The sequence below is a fragment of the Pelodiscus sinensis genome, chromosome 13 (assembly GCF_052426305.1).
Source record: "Pelodiscus sinensis isolate ZL-2025 chromosome 13, ASM5242630v1, whole genome shotgun sequence".
NCBI classification, from domain to species: domain Eukaryota; kingdom Metazoa; phylum Chordata; order Testudines; family Trionychidae; genus Pelodiscus; species Pelodiscus sinensis.
The window spans coordinates 44,825,072-44,844,994 of NC_143064.1; the positions used below are offsets into that span (position 1 = coordinate 44,825,072).

General features: G+C 46.5%; 1 protein-coding gene across 1 annotated transcript in view; it reads right to left on the bottom strand.

The window, feature by feature from the left end:
* Positions 1-421: 421 nt before the first annotated feature.
* The window catches only part of LOC102450226 (uncharacterized), a 44,795-nt gene continuing 25,293 nt past the window's right edge, over positions 422-19,923 (bottom strand). Inside the window, exons 13-22 of the mRNA XM_025178669.3 lie at positions 18,534-18,618; positions 16,243-16,449; positions 14,925-15,040; positions 10,981-13,977; positions 8,951-9,250; positions 8,292-8,401; positions 5,830-5,876; positions 4,369-4,424; positions 1,055-1,112; positions 422-630 (exon numbers count right to left, since the gene is read on the bottom strand). Coding sequence (XP_025034454.3) covers positions 491-630; positions 1,055-1,112; positions 4,369-4,424; positions 5,830-5,876; positions 8,292-8,401; positions 8,951-9,250; positions 10,981-13,977; positions 14,925-15,040; positions 16,243-16,449; positions 18,534-18,618 — 4,116 coding nt within the window. The 3' untranslated portion in view covers positions 422-490. The remainder of the gene's footprint in view (positions 631-1,054; positions 1,113-4,368; positions 4,425-5,829; positions 5,877-8,291; positions 8,402-8,950; positions 9,251-10,980; positions 13,978-14,924; positions 15,041-16,242; positions 16,450-18,533; positions 18,619-19,923) is intronic.

The following is a 19,923-nucleotide window of genomic DNA, read 5'->3' on the forward strand; positions in this document are numbered from 1 at the left end:
CAGCCTGGCTGTCTGGGACACAGGAAACCAGAACGCATCGTGGCAAACACGGCTACGCGAGGCCCTTCCCTCGGATGCAGGAGCCACAAAGCGTTATGGTTACCAACGCAGCTGAATGTGCCATGTTCCTTCCAGAGGAGTGAGGACCACTCCCACAGCCTGGGGCCATGGTCACCCAAGAATGGAACAGGAAGTTTGCTGCTGCTCTGAAAGAGGATCTTGATCTGTCTGATGGGCTCCCTGACAATGTGCCCAGCTGTGCCCAGCTGTCTGCAAGGCTGGATGGCAGCTGGGCTGTGTGACATCACTTTCCTGTTAAAAGAACAACTCACTTGGCCTTTGGTTTCCCCACATTTTTCTCTTTTCTGTTAGGTTTTGTTTAACCCCATGAGATATAAATAAATCACTAATGCAACTGACCGACACCCACACGGCATAATACACGATTTATTCTCTCTGATATACATGCTTTGCATCTGGTAGGAATTTTCTAAGGGTTCCCTGGGTCTGGTGTTGAAATGTCACTTGAGCTGCTTCCTTGTGAGAAAATTGTGGACAGGACACCAGGAACTTTCTTGGACATTGAACTCCCTTGCCTAGGAACTGTGGCATCTGAAAGATCAGCAACTCCTGTGGAGGAAGCAAAAGTGGGCGATGGCATGTCCGTAGGCCTCACATAAGCTGTGCATGCATGAGCCCTATTGGTAACCAGGGAGTCCAGGAATATGCCGTGGCCAAGCTCTATATAGCCAATGGTGCGATAACTAGTAATCCCAGATTGGATGAACTATGTCTGGGAAAGGTTGGCGGGGGGTGAGAAGAATGGTCTATTCGGTAGAACGCTGGACAACGCTTCAGGCCGACCAGTGGTTTGATTCCTGGTTCAACCCAGACTGCCTGTGAGACCTTGGGCTAGTCGTTTAATCCACCCTGTGCTTTGGTTCCCAAATAGGGCTCAGATGTCCCTGCCTCACTGGGGGCAAAAATCCATTAGTAGTTGGAGGGGGGGCTTGCATCAGCGACTGAAGGGGAGGTCGTATAAATACCTACATACCTGTTTTCTCTTGTAACGAGGAGTCTTTATTTCCAGCATCTTCGGAGAGGAAGGTACACTGCACCGTGAGAAGAGTAAAGAGTCAGTGTGGGATTGTGTCTCATTCCTGTGGTTCAGGGCTGTACAGCTACTGAGTGAACAGCAAGGAAGCTCTGAACTGGGAGGGTGGGGGGTGGGACTGTAACCCCAGCTGTGGTTCTGGTGATGTCAGTTCTGACAGACGTGAAGCTGGAGGCACTGGATGTAATAATGGTGGATTAGGGTGTCACAGTTTTCTAAGCAGCCTCCAATGCTTTGTCTACACTAACCCCTGCCGCCGATCTAATCTACATGACTTCAGCTACGCAAATAGTGTAGCTGAAGTTGACACACTTACTGCAGCATCTTCTGTGTGGTACGCTCGGTGAGGGCTGCTCGCCCATTGACTTTGGCTACTCGTCTCATCCTGGAGTTGACCGAAGAGTGCTCAGAGATCAATTTATCATGTCTAAGCAGACGCGATAAATTGACAGCCAGTGGACAGATTGATCCACCACATAATGGAGACAAGTGCTAAGCTACTGGACAACACAAGAGCTGGCCTTCTAACTCAGGTTACCTGATGAGCGCTCAGGGATCTTGAAGAAGGGAGGCTGCCATCTGGCCAGGTAAAGGACAGCACCCTGCTGAGTTCCTTTAACGGGTTCAATTCAAACACGTTCAGGGACTGTGTAATACCAGCCCTCCTCTCTAGGGACCAGTCCTTAGGTAAGGTGTTTACTGACATGAGTTACTGCTGTCGCACTGGCTCCAGTTTCACCAGGCGTTTGCTGCTTTAGCGTGGAGTGAGCGAATTGTTATGAAAACCAGCCAGGGGTGAAAGCAGCTCAGGGGGATGAAGATGTTTTCACTCAAGGATGGGAAAAGTAGCAACTGGCTCATGTTTTCTACCATTAGGGCCCATGGGGCCAGGACTCTGAAAATAACACAAGCTTGTTACTTGACTGTAAGTAACGGCCAATGGCTTGGATCCCTCTGAGCGTCGGTGTCATTGGTCTGGGCATTTGTCTCTTTTTGGGTAAACATGACTTCAAGGCCGATCTCCACGAGGGCTGATGCCGTGTAGCCCCCGTGGAATTCTAGGCGCTCACTGACTGTAAGTCTGAATCTGGCTAGCAGGGACCTGCCGAGGGTGGAAAAACTAGGGCTACTGCCATTTATTGCTTCTTTATGAAAAAGCCCTGAAAGAATTTCTCCTTTTTTTTTTTCCTGTTTTCTCTTTTCTCACTTGAGAAATTCAGGCCTTGTCCACCCTGCTGGCAGCTGCCTAATGAGAAAACTCACAGGCATGAAAATCTAGCAACCAGGAGGGGAAGGGAATGTTAGCCAGACTCAGGTGGTCTTGTTTACACCTATTGATTCCTATGACCAATGAACACTTGGGAGACAGGTTGTTTATGTTGATGATTCCACATCACCATCCCATCAGCTGTAGAAGCTCACAGTAGATATGGAAGACGCCAATCAGTTCTCTAGTGAAATCAGAGGAGACCAGGCTTGACATGCCTAATATTTCTCAACGGCTAAAAAAGGGGGGGTTGGTTATTTGTTTTTAAATGACCTCTCCAAGCGTTCTGCAGCTACAAGAAAGCAGCAAAAAAGGGCAATGTGATGGGGTGTATCAACCCTGCACTGGGGCCAAAGAGTTCACCTGGCCCAGCTGGCTCAGAGCCCCACCCTCCCAGCCGTGCTGGGCATGCTCCAACTGCAGGCTGGCTCTAAAGGCCTCTGGAGCTGCTCACTCACCGCTGATGGCTGCAGGGTGAGGAGGTGCTGCAGGAGCTCCAGGGGAGGATGCACAGCTGGACCAAATGGTGGCAGTCAGGTCAGGTCAGGTCAAGTAGGAACTAGCCCAGGGCTGGGGATTGCTCCCCAAGAGCTCAGGGTCTTGTGGTGGGATTCCCCGCTAAGCTAGCACTGGGCCATGCCACTGCTAAGAGAGCCCTGCGCTGGGCCTCTCTTACCCCCTCCTCAGATACCCCAATGTGGGGGAGCTTTGTCTACTATATAGTGACTCTGTGGCCATTGAGCCATACTACCCCGATTGTGTATAAACTCTGGGGCCGCTGGGCCATACTATCCTGAATACAGGGGGATGGCATACTGACTGAGGCTGCTGGGCTGTACTACTCTGAACATGGGGGGGGGTTGCATATTAGCTTTGTGACCACCAGGCCGTGCTGCTCTGGACGCAGATTGTGCTGCATAGATTCTGTGGCTGTTAGGCCACTGTACCCTGCGAGGGAGTTCTAGGGTGCCCCCCCAAGAGCCCATTGCTGCCCTCACTGGCGGATGGGCAAGGTGCCCCTTGACAGGCACAAACGCAGTATTTTTGGAAGTTCTTTGCAGCTCACCGTCGGCATAAAAAACCCTCCACTATGCTTCGGATGCCATTACTAGCCTGAGGAGCCTCTCCCCAGAGGCATTATGGCAAAAGGGGCCTTTTTCCTTTGAATCCTCCCAGGTTTGCCTCCCCAATAAAGCAGAGAGGGTGCATCTGTGGCCAAGGCTGGGCGAGGGTTAGTGAAAAGATGCTGCAAGCTTATAACTTGCTGAGTTAGCGGCTGGTTGGCCACAACCCTTTCCCTAGTATTTTCTCTCTCCTCTGCTTGTGACCCCTTTGGATCGATTACTCCAGGGGGTCTCAGACTTCACTGTACCACTTCTGACGACAAAAATGACTCCGTGACCCCCAGGAAGGGGGTCCAGGCCCAGAGATGGGGTGGGGAGGGCAAAGGGGGCCTGGCGATTCTCAGGCATCTGGGGCTGCCGGACGCTGCTACTGCAGGTTCAGAGGGTACAACAGGCAGCGCTGGGGTCTCTGGGGGAGGGGCTGTCACTGATGTTAGGACTAACGAGGGGAGTCGCAAGGTGGAATGTTAGCTCCTTATATAACATTTAAAGCCTGGGTTCCCAAACTGTTTTTTCTCAACAAGTGTTTTTTTTTGGGGGGGGGGGTGTCGTGAGGGTTTTTCAAAAATCAGAAGGGGGGGCATGATGCTGAAAAGTTTGGGAACCACTGATTTAAAGAGCCATATTTTCACTAAACCCTGGATCCATCTTTTGTGTGGGGTCTCCACCCACCCCATTCTCCATACCACATCCCTTTCTCTGTGCTTCCCCCTTCTTTTCTCCAGCTGTACCCCCCCCCCCCCGCCTGCCGCCTGCCCTCTCTGCTGTGCTTTCTAGCCGCCTCTGCTATTCCTGCTCTCTGCTCGTTGCCAAAAGCTGCCCGCAGGGAGCCCCTCTCATAAAACTCTTTCAAAGCGATTTACCTTGGTGGTCCTTGACGTGTCTTTAGTGTGAGCTTGGAGCATGTTCACTCGCTGGTCTGTCAACAAGAACACCCGGTTTGTTCAATCATCTCTAGTGTCCACTTGAAAGTCTTAGACCTGGCATCCCCCTCCTATCATTCAGCATCTTACCTCTACATTTTTTTTTTGTGTCCAGATGTGTGTAAATACATTGGGACTAACTTTATCTTGAGGAGCTTTGCTTACATGATCAGTGGGGTCTCTTACTTTCAGGGCATGACCTGGCAGTGCCTAGGGCAAAGGGGTCGTAGCTTCCAGGTACTGCACTGTAAATAAGGAACAGTAGTAATCCATGGAATACAATGGGGGAACAGAGAATAAACGCCATAAAGGGCCATTCAGTTACAGTTTCTGCTCCATTTCTGCAGGTCTTCAGTGGATTTTAATCCTAGAAATAGCGCAATTGTCCACTGGCAGTGTCTCATCCTCCCCCGGTGCCGGCCCACCCAGAGTAAACCCACCTGCTACGGCTATCAGGTGCTCTGTAGCTCAAGTGGCAAAGGTCTGACCAGTGGACATAAAAGTTCCGACCCTGCTGATGACGCGGGTGGGTTGATGGGATTTCTTGCATTTCCAGTTGGCTCTTTTAAAAAACCCAACCCCTAGAAAAGGCCACACACAAAGCTCTATTTAAAATTACTAAGGAACAACCTGATTCAGTGCAGAGAACTGACCTGCTCTGGGGGTGAATGAGGCGGGTTACATGATCATGGACTGGCTTTTTTCCACAGTATCTGAAGACTGTACCGTGTCTGTGTATAAAGGGCTGTATTAAAGTTGCACAAGCAACCTTACTTCTGGCGTGTCCTAACTTCTGAGTGCTTTACTTTGCAACCTTAATACTGTTCTTATACCATAGGGCTATGTCTAGACTGGCATGATTTTCCGCAAATGCTTTTAACGGAAAAGTTTTTCTGTTAAAAGCATTTGTGGAAAAGAGCATCTAGATTGGCACGGACGCTTTTCCACAAAAGCACATTTTGTGGAAAAGCGTCCGTGCCAATCTAGACACAGTTTTGCGCAAGAAAGCCCCGATCGCCATTTTCGCCATTGGGGCTTTTTTGCGCAAAACAGTTTTTAGCTGTCTACACTGGTCCTCTTGCGCAAAAACATTTCTGGAAAAGGGCTTTTGCCTGAACAGGAACGTCAAAGCATTTGCACAAGAAGCACTGATTGCAGACAGTAGAACATCAGTGCTTTTGCGCAAAATCAAGCGGCCAGTGTAGACAGCTGGCAAGTTTTTGAGCAAAAGTGACTGCTTTTGCGGAAAAACTTGCCAATCTAGACGCAGCCTAGGAGTGTTTTTTTGTTGTTGTTGTTGCATGCAACAGCATTTTATTGTACACACACTATCATTATTAATATTAAGGAAAAGAAGAAACTTCAAACTTTTAAAGTTAAAAAAAAAAATCAAATATTCACCTTTGTCCTGAGTTTCAGGCACTGGGCATGTTTCTGCAACACTCTCGCTAAACAGAAAAAAACCCACAGTTATTTTGACTCTAAAAATAACACTGAAGAGCAATGAGGGTGGGTACCTTTATAGCATTTTTAATCCCCAAATCTTCTTTGGGTTGGGCGGCCCTTGCTGGGTCCGTCTGCACGTGGTGCCAGCAGCTCCATCAGTGGCTGGAAGTGCCGCAGCAGGCATTCACAGCACGTGACATGGATTTTTGGCCCAACCCTTCCTCCCGACTCCAGTGAGCACGCCACTCACAGGCAACCTGCAGTAAGAGCCAGGGCTTCCGTGTTCCGTTTTCAGCTCTGCCGGTGGCCTGCTCGGTGTTGGGCGTGGGGGGAGGCCTCCCTTTGCCCCTGTGTTTCAGCGGCGATGTGGGGCCGAAACGCACTGCGTTAAATTGGATGGTGCTTTCAAAAGCGCCTAAGGAACAAAGTCCCATCGAAAAGCCCCAGGACCATGGGCAGCGGGTACGCTAGGCCGGGGAAGGCACTGCCCTCCCAAACCGCCAGCCTGGCCCCACCCACAATCTGCCCCCAGAAGGCATCTTGTAGGTGTGCTGGGGGTCGAGTGTTGCTGTCCCCCAGCGCCCACCCGCCCTGTACTCCAGGGCTGGGGAGACTGGGGTCTCATTGGAACATAAGAACGGCCAGACTGGGTCAGACCAACCAGGTGCCCCAGAGGGAGGGAACAGAACAGGAAATCCCCACGTGATCCCTCCCTGTCACCCATTTCCAGAGAAACAGAGGCCAGGGGCACCATCCCTGCCCATCCTGGCTAAAGCTCTCTTTCCTCCCTGTGCGGTGGGGGGGGGGGGGGGGGCAGCTTGACTCCTGTAGGGGCGGAGCCTCAGTAGAAGGGGCGGGGCTGGAAGCTTGCCTCCCCCAGCCCTTCCTTCACCAACCACCCATGACCTGGATTTTGATCCATGACTTGTTGACTTTCAATGAGTCATATGCTCGTAAATCACTGGAGTGCTTTCAGAAATGGCACATCTTAGTTCTGACTTCAGGGACCCCTGACTGCAAGGTTGGCTGTCAGCTAATTAGCTGCCTGGTAAGGAAGAAGCACGGAAAAGCTGCAACAAACTCAGAAGGAGGGAGGTGAACAAGCCGACCCCCGACCCTTTTAAAACCCAGAAGGGAGGGCAGCGCCAGGCTACGCTTGTAGACAGGGCCTTGCTAACAGCAGCATTTCAGGCCACGCAAGGTGTCCGAGGGCAGATCCCAGAGCTCCCTTTTCAGTGCTGCGTCTAGACCCATCTAGGGCTCTCTACTGCTTGGAAGTGCTAGGTGGGGAGAGCATGGGGAGCTTGTGCCAGCAGCTGGGCAGGGGTTCCGACACCAGGGTGCAGTCACTTTGTGCCATGCCACTAGCTGGATCCCTGATGTGTCTAGCCTCAGGAGGAACATCCCGGGACCCGAGAGCATGGGGCTGCTACGTGGGGTCCTATGCCAGCTCCCATTCACCTTGGTGCTAGCAAAGGAGGCATGACCAGGGGAAAGGCAGGGAGCCTGCCCCGGGCACTGATCTCTACTGTGGTATTGGGGAAACTTACAGGAATCTGGTATAAGTAACTAGAGACTGGTCCTGCAGTCAGCAGCCCCTACATGGTCAGAGTGCACATGCCCCCTACCAACTCTGCGTGTGGTTCGGCAGGGCCGCAGCACGTGAGCCGCAATGCTAAATAGAGTTCAATACTGAAACTATGAATAGCTTACCCTGACTGACAGCTGGTGTCTTTTAGCCCCCTGCCCTCCTGAGAAACACTGAGCCCCTCCCTGCCCTGTAACGTCCACAGCAGCGGAGGAAGTTCTGTGAGAGCTGAGTGCAAGGCGCACCCCCCACAGCGCCTCCCTGCCGTGGCTGCCCTAAGCCATGTGGGGCTGGGATGTCTAGGGAACATAGCAAAAAGCCCAGTCCTCAGAATGAATCACTTGCACACTTCATCAGGTGTGCTAGCAGGTAGAGGGATAGCTCAGTGGCTGGAGCATTGGCCTGCTAATCCCAGGGTTGAGAGTTCAATCCTTGCAGAGGCCATTTGGGGCAAAAATTTGTCAGGGATGGTGCTTGGTCCTGCTGTGAAGGCAGGGAACTGAACTTGATGACTTTTCAAGGTCCCTTCCAGTTCTAGGAGATAGGCAATCTCCATTATTATTATTAATTAAAAGATGGAAGCAAAGGCTATTTCCTGGTGACAGAATAAATGGGCTTTGCTGTGGAACGCAGGAATCAGCGCCATGGAGTTTGGCCCTGTTGTGCTGCAGAGCAGTCAGGGCCGGTGAGCAGAGAATTGCATGGAGCCCTGTGTCACTTCAGAAAGAGCCCCATAAAATGTAGGGACAGCCCTGCCCTGGGAGTGGGACCTATTGAAACCCCCACCATTAAGCCCAGATCCCCCTCTTGTTAGCCCTGAAATAGTTACCTTAAATGCAGGCTGTCCTTTCTTAGAGCGGACAGCAGGTCTGTGTCCAAGGGGAAGCTGGCCAAAGTCACTTTCAATTTAGGGACAGACAAGTTAGTTTCTTCCGTAATCTGAAAAATATTGATATTTATTTCTCACAATATTCCAGTTCCTGGCTCACTCATCTCTCCTGCTTCGATCCCTTGCCTCTCTTTAATTCAGGGTAAAATCACCTGAATAGTACTGCTGTGTACAGGAGACTCAGTGCAATAATGGGAGGTGAACCCATGGCGAATTCTAATGAAAAGCTAGAAAATAATTTAGGCAACAGCTAGATCAAAAATAATCCCAGGGACAAATACTCAAGTTAGGAATACATGCTATAAGACAGGGTAGTGAGATTCCATGTGGGACAAGATGACAGACAAAAGTGCGCAAGAGGGCTTTTGCCCGAATGGGAGCAGCATAGTATTTCCGCAAGAACACTGACAATCTTACATGAGATTGTCACTGTTCTTGCGCAAATTCAAGCAGCCAGTGTAGACAGCTGGCAAGTTTTGCCGCAAAAGCAGATGCCAGTCTAGATGCAGCCTGGGAGTTTTAGTCTTGATTTTTGTGGGAACCAGACTTGACCCAGTGTAATCAGGTGAAATAGTAAAGATTTCATTTACTCCACTCACCTTGTATTGATTCACTTTCTCAGGGCCTTGGGAAGTGGTTAAATTATCCTGTGTACTAGCTATGGGGTTACTCTTGTGAAAAGATGTGACTTCCTCTTCCATTCCTGTATCTGACTCGCTCTCAAAAACAAACGCAGAGTCAACGTTTACGACTTTTTCAATATCCTCTTCCTGATCATGTTCAATATCATAGGTGACGAGTCGTAGGATCAGGTCATCCTTGCTCTTGACATCCTTTAGAAGTTCCACCCTGGAGACGTCAGGTTTCTTCAGGTTCTGAAATGAATTTCTGCAAACAACCTGTTGTTGAAGAGAGAGCGTTTGAAGGGAACTGTATTTCAGAGTCCTTTTTCTTCCAATTTGTCTACTGGTCACTAATTAGATAACAAGACATTTGAGTGAGTTTCAGCCTTGCTTCTGGATACATTGTTTTTCCTTGGGTACACAGGAAAAATCAGGACTTTGGATTTGAAATCAGGACTTTATATTTAAATAAAGGCTGTCCCCTCAAGGGATGTAAGCGACTAATCGAGTAGTTGACTACCAATAAGCCTAGACATATCAGGCAGTCGAGTCACTATTTGACAACTTGCTTCCCCCTTACTGCCTCTGTAACAGAAGCAGCAAGGGGGAGAAGTAAGAGCCGGTACTGGGGGGAGCCGACTTAAAAGCCAGTTCCCCCCAGCACTGTCTCTGCAGTGCAGGGGAGGTGGGGAGAAAGGGAGGCAGAGGCGTAGTGGTCCAGGACCCAGTATAAGCCGGGACAGCTCAATCCCGGCTCACGCCAGGTCCCGGACCACCGCAGCTCTGCATTTCAAATGTAGTAAGAGTGGTCTGGGACCTACCCCTGCTGCAGTTTAAATGTAGTAGGAACCAGGCTGCCACCCGGCCCCTTTAAACTCGGAGCCGCAGCGGGGCCCGTAATCGACTCATCGTGTAGTCAGTACAAATTGTATCGGCTACACGATGAGTCAATTACCCGCTTCTTAACATCCTCGGTCCCTGCTGCTGGCTGAGGCAATGACTACAGGAAAGGTAACTATAAGAGAGGAAACAGCAGACACTGGTAGGGTGAAATCTTGTCTTCACTGATGCCAGTGGCAGTTCTGCCATTGATTTCAGTGGGGACAGGATTTCATGCCTAGTATCTACGAGACAAATGAAGAATCTGTAGGCCAGAGAGGGGCTTAGTGCCAGATGCTGCCACCAAGTTACGTGGTACCACTCAGCCTGAATAAGGCCATCAGAATCTGGCTCTGAGTGATTTGTTCACGCTCACACAAGAAGTCAGGAGCTGTTTTGGGAATATTAATCTAGGAGTCTTGACTCTAAGTTCCCTGCACTAATCACTAGACACCAGTGATCCCTGTAAGGTGAGCACTTGTGCAGGCACCCAGGAGAGATTCAAATGCCACTCAGCTGATTAGCAGCGCCAGAAGTATGTGTTTCTACTGGTGGTGCACATTTGCACATGCCTTGAGGCACATGACAAAATGTATTCTGCACATGGATGGGAAAGCTTAGAGGGAACATTGTTAGGCATGCTACTTCTCTGTTACCATCCGGACTAGACTTGCTACCAACATGGCGAAGAAACTCCTGGGTAGAAATCAGCATTATTCTCTTAGTGTACTGTTTCTACTTTATTGTATTTAAACCTCTGAATGAAAAGAGATGAGAATAAAATATGAAGGCTGCATAAGCTAGCAAGTCCAAGTACAATGCGCACAACCAGATGATTTAGCTTTGATTCTGTAAATCTGTTAAAGCATATGCTTTATTTTAAGCCTCTCCTAGCCCCACTGACTTCAACAGAACAGATGCATATGCCTAATATTATGCCTTTACTCAAGTGCTTTGCTGAATTAAGGCCCTAGGTGCTAATCCCATGAGATGCTTAAAATCACAAGTAGTCTCATTGACTTCCATGGGTCTCGTACTTAAATATTTTCCTGGATCAGGATTATCATGACAGTATGATAAATAATTTCTTAATCTGCATATGAAAATGACTCCTTCTTTTGACTTACTTCCTTTGGTTTGACGTCTAGTCGTCCTAAAGCATTCACGGAGGAGCGTCTTTCTCTCTTCCTCTCTATATCACTATCAGTACCTGAACTTAGCAAACTGTGCTTAGATATGGATGATCTTCTTAGATCTAGCAGTTGCATTCTAGAGTGACTTTGGCGTATTTCATTCAGTTTCTCAATAGCGTCTGTTTTTATGGAAATAACGGCTAAATGGTCTGCAATAAGGTTTGGATCTACCTCTAATGGTTTGTCTCCAATATAAGGGACTATTTCAATTGGTAGTTCTTCCACTTGCAGCACGGTTTCTACTGCATTATTATTTTCATTTTCAACTCTCATTGACTCTCCAGAACTTCCGGAATCAATATTTATCTGAATGGAGACTGGTAAAAGATCTTTGCCAGCAGTACTGTCAAGCTCTGTAGCACTGAGGTTTTCAGTAAAATAATCTAATAGATGGGCACTGGAGATTTCATGAAGTACTATACTATCTGTTTGCTCAGGAAAAATTGTTCTGGAACTTGTCACATCCTGATCAAGGGCTGTCTGAGATCCAGATTCTTGCAAGACATTACTGTAAATGTTGTCAACCACGTGAGTGACAGTATCTCCATGCTCTGGACTTAAATCTTGATCTTCATCTGCAGCTCCAACAAGACTGATTTTATTCGTGGACATTATTTTTTCTACCGACTGTTTAAGTGTTTCCGTAATCTCATTCACTTCCGTTTTCGATAAACTTTTTGTGTATTCCAGGCTTGTGCTGCAAACTGAGTTTAAGACTGTAGTCACCACTCTGCTTATTATTTCTTCAACTCCTTTTGCAGGTAACGCATCATCCAGTGATTGTGATGGCTGACACTTGGTTTCATGTGCTGGCATGAACTCACAATGTCCTTCATATACCTGCCTATGCTTTGCTTCATCTCTGGGACATTTTATTGTGACCAGGGGAGAGAAGGGTTTTCTTGAAAACTGCTTACCAATAGGGGGTAGGGTCATCCGGGAGCTAATTGCCCTTTGTTTAGTTATTGTTCCCAGCGATGGTCTAGAAGCTCTTGTGGGAGCTGATATGTAGTAAGTAGACTTTTTGGTCACCTCTGTTGTATAAGCATCCTGTTCTGAGCACTTATGGATTGTTGGACAGAGATGAGATGGAATATCCTCTTCCACTTCAGTTTCTTCCTCAGAATAAATCACCATTCCAGGAACATTGATAGGTGGAAAGTTTCCCCTTAGATCAATTTCTTTTCTTTTAATTTCTTTTAATTTTCTAGCAGGCAGTTTTATTCCTTCAGATGCTGCAATACCTTGACTGAGAGTTTTACTATTTCTAAAAGCTCGTCCAGATTTTTCCATTTCAAGAGTCCCAAATTTCTGCTCCAAAGTAACTTCAGTTTGACGCTGAGCGCATTGATCTAATACAGCACCGATGATCTCACCTGCCATTGTGTTTTCTTCGGAGTCGTCATAAAATGGGACAGTTTGTCTTTGGCTGATTTCTTTTTCTAGCTTCCGCTTGAAGATGTCCAGGACATTATTAACAGCCATTGTGGCGTAAATGTTCAGTTCTGAATGGAAACTTTGCACTTGGCCAATAGCATTCTCTATGCTTTCCTTTGTAATCATACTGCTTACACTTGATACATCCGACGAACTCTGCGATTGGTCTAACATTCTTTTACTTGTAACTCCTGGCATTTCACGTTCAAATGTTTTAGATGAGGCTTCTATTTCATGTGCTATCTGAGATGAGAGAGGCCTTAAGAATGGTGTCTGTTGTGCGCTAGGAATGTTTTCAACCGGGAATTTCACTATTTCAGAGAATTTACATTTAAAGTCCTGTTTAAACTGAAAGGCTACAAATGACTCTAGTGTGAACACAACACTTTCGACAGCCTCTTTGGCTATTTTATCAACAGTAAACAAAGAAAATGTTGGGTCATAAGCAGATGATTCAGCATGCAAGAGCTTATTTCTTTCTGATTTGGAAACTCTGCTAGTTCTTCTGGAAGGGGCCTGGTCTTTCCTCCTTATGACAGGTTCTTCATCTGATGCTGTAGTGAGGCTGCATACCAAACACTTGTGAAAGTTATCGAAAACAGTTGCTACAATCTCTCTAGCAACTAATCCAATTTCTTTCTGGAAATCTTTATCGAAAGTCTCAGGAAACTCAGTTCTCTTAAAACTACTGCAGAACAATCTTTCACTAAGCTCAACGGGAGCCTTCTTTAAAAGGCTGATGGAATCACCTAGATCTTTTACTCTCCTAAAAACTTCCTTGACCACATTCTCTGCCACCTGCAGCATTCTCAGATTGTCATTGTCGTTTGTGTCTGCTGCTCTTTGCTTGTCAAACATTTTTTGTAAAATGCCTCCTTCAGGAAGATCTCGATTTAAGTCTGAAAAACTATCCTCACCAAGCAGACCTTTTCTTGGCTCTGCATCTTTCATGGATGATTCACGTTTAAAATAAGTTTGACCAACAGGAAACTTCTCTGTGTTGAAAGTCTTTGTGGGAAACTCAGACACAGCTCCCATGCGCAGTACTTTCCGGCGCAATCTCGAAGTACTTTCAGGACGAGAGTGAGGTGGTGTTGCTGTTTTCCCCTTGTGAACATTTTCTTTCCAAAATTCACTTTCTAGAGACGTTGGCATGCTGTTTGACAGGGACATGAAAGATGATTTTTGAGACTGCAATGGAGATGGTGTCCTTCCTGGTGAACTGGTGGTTTTCATACTTATATTTGTAAAGATGGTTTTTCTGGTACTGGAGGTTGGAATACTTGCAAACGCACCAAAGAGCTCTTCGTTACATGTGCTACAGCTACTAGAGCTGTCTGAAGACAGTGTTGACTCTTCAGAGATTGTATATACAGTATCTCTAATGCTCTCTTCATACTCAGTTACTGCGGGGTATAAGATGCTTGTTAATTCAGACACGACCCGTGCCAGGACAGTCTTGATTTTATTGTTCAGTTCTTCAGTTATGGCGTCCTGTAATAGAAACAAACAATAATGGGCAAGTTTATGTGCTTATTCACTCCAATTGTTTGTTCATAAGGTGGTATAAATAACGTATTGTTTGCTTTTTATGAACTTTCATGTAAGTAAAATACTGCCAGGGCAGAAACGGAATTTGGACCTGTGGCAGAGATTCATTTAATTGCAAAATGAAAAATGGTTTGGGAAGAAGTTGTGTTTAAGGGGCAGGTCATCCAGTTGGAACAGAAACGTTACCATGTCGGACAGATGTGGGTATTCTCTATTAGCTATACACTTCTGAATCACAAAAATATTTGATACTGAAAGGAATTCTGGGGTGTGAAGTTTAGAAAGCCGAGCCAATTATGGGCAGAAATGTGTATGCTCAGAATTTCAAACAGTGATTAGATCTTAATCAGTGTGTTCACAGAGAAAAAGGTTAAGTTCACTGTGAATTGAGATCCCAGTTTTCATTTCCCAAACTCAGAACTCCAGTCATCTGAAGAAGTGGGCTGTGCCCACGAAAGCTCATGATACCATCTACATGTTTTGTTCGTCTATAAAGTGCTACCAGACTATTTGTTGTTCAGTTCTACTGAGCAATTCTTCCTCCTGCTATTCCAGTTCCCTTCAAGTCATTTAGGACTCCTCAGTCTTGTGAATCCATTCTGTTTCTCCCTATTTTGTCCCTTCTCAGTTTGTGAAAAAATGATTGTAGTTTCTGAGATCAACAAGAAAGACCTTTATTGGCTTCACCAGCTCATGTCTCAAACCCTAAACCATACTTTGCACCTGCAAGAAACTGCCAAAGGAAGGAAAGACCCATTTCTATTCTGGGATGCAGGCTAGTCATCTGGTCATCTCCTACATCACCGTACATTTCATACACGGAACACCGCTACACACAGCTTTTACAGATCTCAACTATGAAGCTAAAAATATCTTCAATGACTTCCTACCTGGAACTCTGCTTTGTTTGTGATGTGACTAGCCATCTCATCGGAGCTCTGAGAGACTGGTGATGTTTGTGGGAAAGACTTTCCAGTAAGTGAAGGTCGACTGGAAGGGATCGCACCTGAGGGGAAAAGAATAAAGAATCATTTCTTTCCTTTCAGTGGCTGCGGCTCTTTGAGCTGTTGTTATGCATGTGGATCCCACTCCAGGGGTGCAAGTGTCCCGGGCAAGTCAGATGAGAATTTTCTGAACAGCAGTGTCTATTGAGGCCGTATCTGCCCATGAATGTCCTTATATCCTCCCCGCTGCTATTCAAAAGATTCTGATTTAGGTGCATGTGCATCTGGTGTTGGATCCACACAGACATACTTGAAGAACATCACATTTGTAGACGGAGCTTGGTCCTGCCTTGAGGGCGGGGGGCTGGACTCGATGACCTCTTGAGGTCCCTTCCAGTCCTATTATTCTATGATTCTATGATTTCTAATGATTATATATAGACAACGTGATGGTCTGAGGGCTAGAGTTGATTGCCAGGAGTTTGGAACGAATGTATTGATCACTAATGAAGGAGTTATTTATGATTCCCCTTGCTTTTCATGGGCCAGGATCCTGGTATGCTAAGCACTGTTCAAACCCAGAACAATGAGTGAGAAACATAGACCAACCTTCATTTAAAGTGGTAATAAAATGTTCATCTCCTACCACAGAACTTCACTATTTAAACCATTTATTTTGTACATTTTACATTTATTTTGTAAATTTCAAGCCAATTGAACCCAGTCTGTGATTTTAAACCATTTTAATGTAAGTGGATGCTCTTATTTTGGTTTACGAGTCTCACTTATTTTGGTTCAGCCTGAACAGCTTCTTAACTGAGGTAAGCTATATGGCCGTTCCCCACTCTGAAAATGAGGTGAGGGCACACACAGAGGCACTGCACCAGTTTAACTCAACTGTTTTAACAGTTTCATGTTTAAAGGCCAGGAATTTTGAGTGATGGTATTCCAAGAATGAACAGCCCAACAATCCCCAGCTTCCATAAATGAACCCAGCCAGAGTAGGGCCAGGAAGTAAGATCCCCACCTCACAACTTATCTCCCAAGAATCTGGCCCCATCTGCCTCATACAACCTGGAAATGTTTACAATGACATAAATCTGTGCCATTACAGTGAAGGCAGCTTTGGCAGAATTGAATGTGCAGGAGTGAGTATCAAAATTGGCATGCAAACGGAAAGCTTGTTTAAGTGATAACTGTAATGGGGACTAGCATTCTTCCACAAGGGAGGGCCACACTCCAGAGCAAGCAAAGGGCAGCATACCTGCGTCACTACTGCCTGCTTCTTCACCGCTCTCCACAGAGGCAGAGACGGAAAGGTTGCTGTTTTCAGGTCTGCTGCTCTCGCTGGGACCGCCGGTGTAAACTTTGCTAGTGTAGCTGCTAGTTCCTTGCAGGGGGGTTTCTCCAGATGCAGATAAATAGAGTTGGTCATTGATGCTGCTGCTGCTTTCGTGCAAGGCAGGCTGGCCTGAGAGAGAAGAACAGATTATCAAAGCTTGTCTAAGATGGCTGGAGCATTTACTAAAGGGAAATGTCACTGTTTGACTTTCAAAGTATTTTTCCAGAAAGGAATGTATTCATTTTGCTGTGAGGCAAAAAGGAAAAGTTATTAACTTTTCTAAGAACTGGAGGCAAAATTGGTATAGATACTTAAATTCGCCCATCCATATGTACAAAATCAAGATAAATAACAAACATGGATATACAGTGTATGTACACAGAGCTCTAGAGTGCTGGAGTGTCTGTTAATTCCTTCTCTGCCAACGTGGGGCAGAACCTTGGGGAGGCTGTGCGGGAAGCAGCCAATAGGAGAGGGGCTGTGCGGGAAGCAGCCAATAGGAGAGCAGCCAATAGGAGGAGGCCCCTATTTAAAAAGGGAGCTGCAGGGCAGACTAGTTCAGTTGCTGCTCGGAGTCCAGGGAGTGAGGCCTGTGTCCCAGAGGGTTGAGAGATTGCGAGCACCTTGGACAGAGCAGTGGCTGGCTCCCAAGGCTAAGCAGCTGAGACCCTGCAATAAGGGCTAAGAAGGTGTTGGGCCAGGGAAATAGAGCAGCATTGACCAAGTTACAGAGGACCCGTAGGAGGCTGCTGTTTGCAGGATGCCTGATTTGGGGCCTAGAGTAGTAGGAAGACCCAGGTCTCCGGCACTTGCCACAGGGAAGTGGCTGGACTGTTGGACAGAGATGCGTACTCCTGGAAACACGGCCGATGACTTAGCTAGAGGGCTGAGTCTAGAAGTGGGTGCTGCAGCTCTCGGCCTGAGAGAGCAGCCATAAGCTGTGGCTTTTAAACAATAAATCTAGCTATTTTTGAAACAAAGTCAAAACATGTCATTGAAAAAATGATGCAACAAAAGGTTTAGATTTTGTTTGCACTTTTTCATTTTTGGAGCCAAAACAAGTTGCCAAATTCACATGTGTTTTCAGCCACCGGAAAGACTATTTTTCTGCAGATAAACTAATTGTCAAAACAATTTTGCACAGCTCCAGGGAGACTGTAAAGTTCACAGAATTCAGGCCAGCCCTTGGAAGAAATCGAACTAGAATTCAGGCCCACCCAGTTCTCAGCGCTGTGCTCCTTCTAGGTTGAAAGGAGAGACCAGAGAAGGGTCACTTTTACCAGCCCATGGGAGAATAAGCCACACAGCTCTTGAGTCCTTTGAGATGCATGTTTGGCTCAGCTAGGCGTACTGCATGCAGCAAGCTTTGAAGATTGCCTAAATCCACTCACCTTTGTGCCAGTCTGTGCCCATGTGCCAGGAGGGTTTTTCAAGGCCAAATAAACCAAGTCACACTCAAAAGGGATCCCACAGCACTAAGAGGCAAATGTCAACCTACAGATGGAGTCCAGCAGCCAGCTCCACTCCCAGCCGAGGTGCCAAATGTCACGAGGTCAAATCATTTTTAAATAATAAAAAAATCAAAATTGACATTTATTTCCCTCCGATGGACCATTTCTTGTGGGGAAAGGGTCTTAAGCACAGCAAGTGCTGAAAGCAGTTCAGCCCCACGAGCAGAGGTAGGGTATGTCTACACTGGCACCCTAGGGATGCAAATGTAGGGATTCGAAATAGTCAGTGAAGCTGGGATTTAAATATCCTGCGCTTCATTAGCATGATCTTGCCGACTCATTACTACGATCAACAGCTGTTTCGAAAGTGAAAGTGCGCGCTGGGACGCACCAAACCCCTTGGTTCGAAGTAACGTTACTCCTCAAAAAATGACCCCCTGTACATCTGGTAGAGGCAAGTCCCTAGTGCACAGGTAGAAATCCCGTAGACAGCAGGGTCCACTGGGACTACTTGGCCGTACTTCACCCTCCTGCAGGATTAGGAAGATATAAAAGGATAAGTTGCCTCAATCAGTCTTCAGCTCTTTCCGTTGATTGAGGAATCCCTATACAAAAGCTGCCGGAGAAAGGAGGCATTTTGGAAGTGGTACTAATGTGACCATACCTACAAACAGAGGCAACATCAGTTGCAGTGACTGCACTTATTATCTTATGCTTTTAGACCTGGGGATTTCATTTCTCGGTATTCCCATAATAGCTCACCTAGGCCCTCTTTGTGATTTCCATGTTCTTCCCTGGGATAATCATGTTCCTGTAGCTCCATGGTGTTCTCCAGCTCTTCTTGTTTCTATGAGATTTAAGAAAAATGTGAACTTTTTAAAGGGATGGCATAGAGCAAAAGAAAAGATGTAAGTGCAATGATATTCCGATGTGTTTCCATTCAAACTTTTATAGTAGACACCACTGTGCTAGGTATAGGCATCAAATATGCCTTGAATGAATTAGAAATTATTAATACCTATGGTTTCTTCTGGTTTTCAAATTAAAAATCTAATAATCTCTCACAGTTAATGACACAGTCTGCACCTTTTGCTTGTCTCAGAACGTGCCTAGCTAATTCTAAATCTGTGTAGAAACTAAGCCCGTAGAAGACTAACTCCATTGTAACATGTGGGACAAAAGAGCTGCAAAAAAACCAAAGCAGGTTGAAATCAGAATCTGAAGTCCTCTAGTTCCAATGCATATTAAAATGTGAGTGCAGGCCCAAACTCTCAAAACGGGAGCAAGTCCATAGAGCTTGAATCACTCCGAGTAGGATCCGTTTACAATACAGTAATTACAGTCAGGAAATATCTGGAAAACCTGTTTAAAAGTGGGCAGCCCCTACTGCTGTGCTCTGTTAAAGCCTCTGACAAAGAAGCCAGCCTGAAAGGGATGAGCTTGTATTGGGCGTGGCTAGTTCCAACAATGGACTTAAGAAGTTTTCCATGGGGGAGCTTCACAGAGATGAAAGTAGGTGTTCTGAAGGGCAAGAGCACCAAAGCAACCCTAACTATTCGCCAAGGGAATTACAGGATTGAGAATCCCCCTAATGAACTTCTCCCAACTGAGAAATGTAATGAGGTTCTGAAGATCCAGAATGGCTCTAAAATGACCCTTCCTTTGGGGGATAAAAACATTGAGAACTAAATATCTTTTCTTGTGCTGACCCGAAATTCTCTCTTATTCTCAAGCAAAAAAAGAGGGATGGCTTTGCCTTTCAACAGTGTCTTGTGGGAGGGAAACCTAAAGAGTGGTGGAGTTTTAAGTTTGAATTGGTTCTTTCCTCAGATCTTCTGAATGCTCTTCGAGAGGAGCACTGGGCAATTGCCACACTGGTGACATAATGCCATCAGCACTAGCATCTGTCCAAGACAATGAGCCATGAAATCCCCAGATTAAGACACCAGCATCAGATAAATCTGAATGCAGAGTAATGAGTCATAGATTCCTTGATAGACCTGTCCCCAAGAGTTACAGGTGACCAGGGAGAGTCTCCAAATGTCTTTCTCCTTGCACAATGCATAGCTCAACACCCTGTTCACATCAATACCTTCCTGGAGAGCTGGCTCCCAAAATTGAACTAATCTAGTCTGAAACATCAGGGGCAGAC